We start from the raw sequence: 1,604 nt of genomic DNA on the forward strand, positions 1-1,604 counted from the left end.
GAATGGTTAGAGTTGAAAGGGACCTTAAAGATCATCTAGTTCCAACCCCCCTGCCATCATGCCCACTCCCACAAAGCTGTGGGTGCTCCCACCCCTGCCCACCTGCGGGTGCATGAACTATAAGTCCTCTTAACTTGCTGGGGTGCTCCCCCCCACCCCAAGCTCCTTCTCCTTGACCACGAGTGCTTGCCCTACACGTGCTCTTAGCTTGCTGGGGGGCTCCCCCCCACCCCAAGCCCTTCTTCGTGATGAGTGTTTGCACTACATGTGCTCTTAGGTTTCTGGGGGGCTCCCCTCCACCCTAAGCCCCTTCTCCTTGACCACGAGTGCTTACCCCACATGGGCTCTTAGCTTGCTGGGGTGCTCCCAACCCACCCCAAGCCCTTCTCCTTGACCACAAATGTTTGCGTCACATGTGCTCTAAGGTTTCTGGGGTGCTCCCACCCACCCCAAGCTCCTTCTCTTTAACGAGTGCTTGCCCCACACGTGGGAAGCTGTTAGCTTCCTGGGGAGCTCCCACCCCAAGCCCTTCTCTTTGACCAGGAGTGCTTATACCACATGTGCTCTAAGGTTTCTGGGGTGCTCCCACCCACCCCAAGCTCCTTCTCTTTAATAAGCGTGTGCCCCACACATGCTCTTAGCTTCCTGGGGAGCTCCCACCCCAAGCCCTTCTCCTTGACCATTAGTGCTTACACTGCATGTGCTCTAAGGCTTCTGGGGTGCTCCCACCCACTCCCAAGCCCTTCTCCTCGATGAGTTTTTGTACTACACGTGCCCTTAGGTTTCTGGGGTGCTCCCCCCCCACCCTAAACCCCTTCTCCTTGACCACCAGCGCTTGCCCCACACGTGCTCTTCCCCACCTGCCCGCACCTTGACCAGGAGTGCTTACACTGCATGTGCTCTAAGGCTTCTGGGGTGCTCCCACCCACTCCCAAGCCCTTCTCCTCGATGAGTTTTTGTACTACACGTGCCCTTAGGTTTCTGGGGTGCTCCCCCCCCACCCTAAACCCCTTCTCCTTGACCACCAGCGCTTGCCCCACACGTGCTCTTCCCCACCTGCCCGCACACACACGCACCCTGTGCGGTTCCACACGAGCGTAGATGCAGGTAACCCCACCACGGCCGGGGTACACCCACTCCACACACACACACACCCCGGGGGGGCGCACACATCCCACGGTTACCCCTCCGACGCTGCGGGTGCGCCCCCCCTACCAAGCCCTGGCAGCCACCCCCCCACCGCCCCCCCTTCGGCAGCAGGGCTAGGCGAAGCGAGGCGGGGGCTACCACCGCCGCCCTTTAAGAGCCGCGGCGGGAGCGGCGCTGGCCCCACCCGCCGGGGCCGCGGGGCCGGGCCGTCCCCCCTCATTAATATGAAGGCGGCGGCAGCGGCGGCGAATGGGTAATGAAGCTGTCACTCCGGCACCTACTTGTTGGGTGTCCGCGGAGCCGAGGCGCACAGAGGGCGAGCGGAGCCCGCGGGAGGGGAGCGGCGGCGGCGGAGGAGCGCTCTGGGCGGCCCCCGTTGGCAGCCCATGCCCTGCGCCCCCCGGCGCGCTGCGGGCGGCTCCCCCGCCGCCCATGCGGCGAGCGGCCGCCGGTCG

General features: G+C 63.7%; 1 protein-coding gene across 1 annotated transcript in view; it reads left to right on the top strand.

The window, feature by feature from the left end:
• Positions 1-1,101: 1,101 nt before the first annotated feature.
• The window catches only part of JAG2 (jagged 2), a 70,631-nt gene continuing 70,128 nt past the window's right edge, over positions 1,102-1,604 (top strand). Inside the window, exon 1 of the mRNA XM_014951580.1 lies at positions 1,102-1,107. Within this exon, the coding sequence (XP_014807066.1) occupies positions 1,102-1,107 (6 nt within the window). The remainder of the gene's footprint in view (positions 1,108-1,604) is intronic.

This window comes from Calidris pugnax, unplaced genomic scaffold (assembly GCF_001431845.1).
Source record: "Calidris pugnax isolate Ruff unplaced genomic scaffold, ASM143184v1 scaffold183, whole genome shotgun sequence".
NCBI classification, from domain to species: Eukaryota; Metazoa; Chordata; class Aves; order Charadriiformes; family Scolopacidae; genus Calidris; species Calidris pugnax.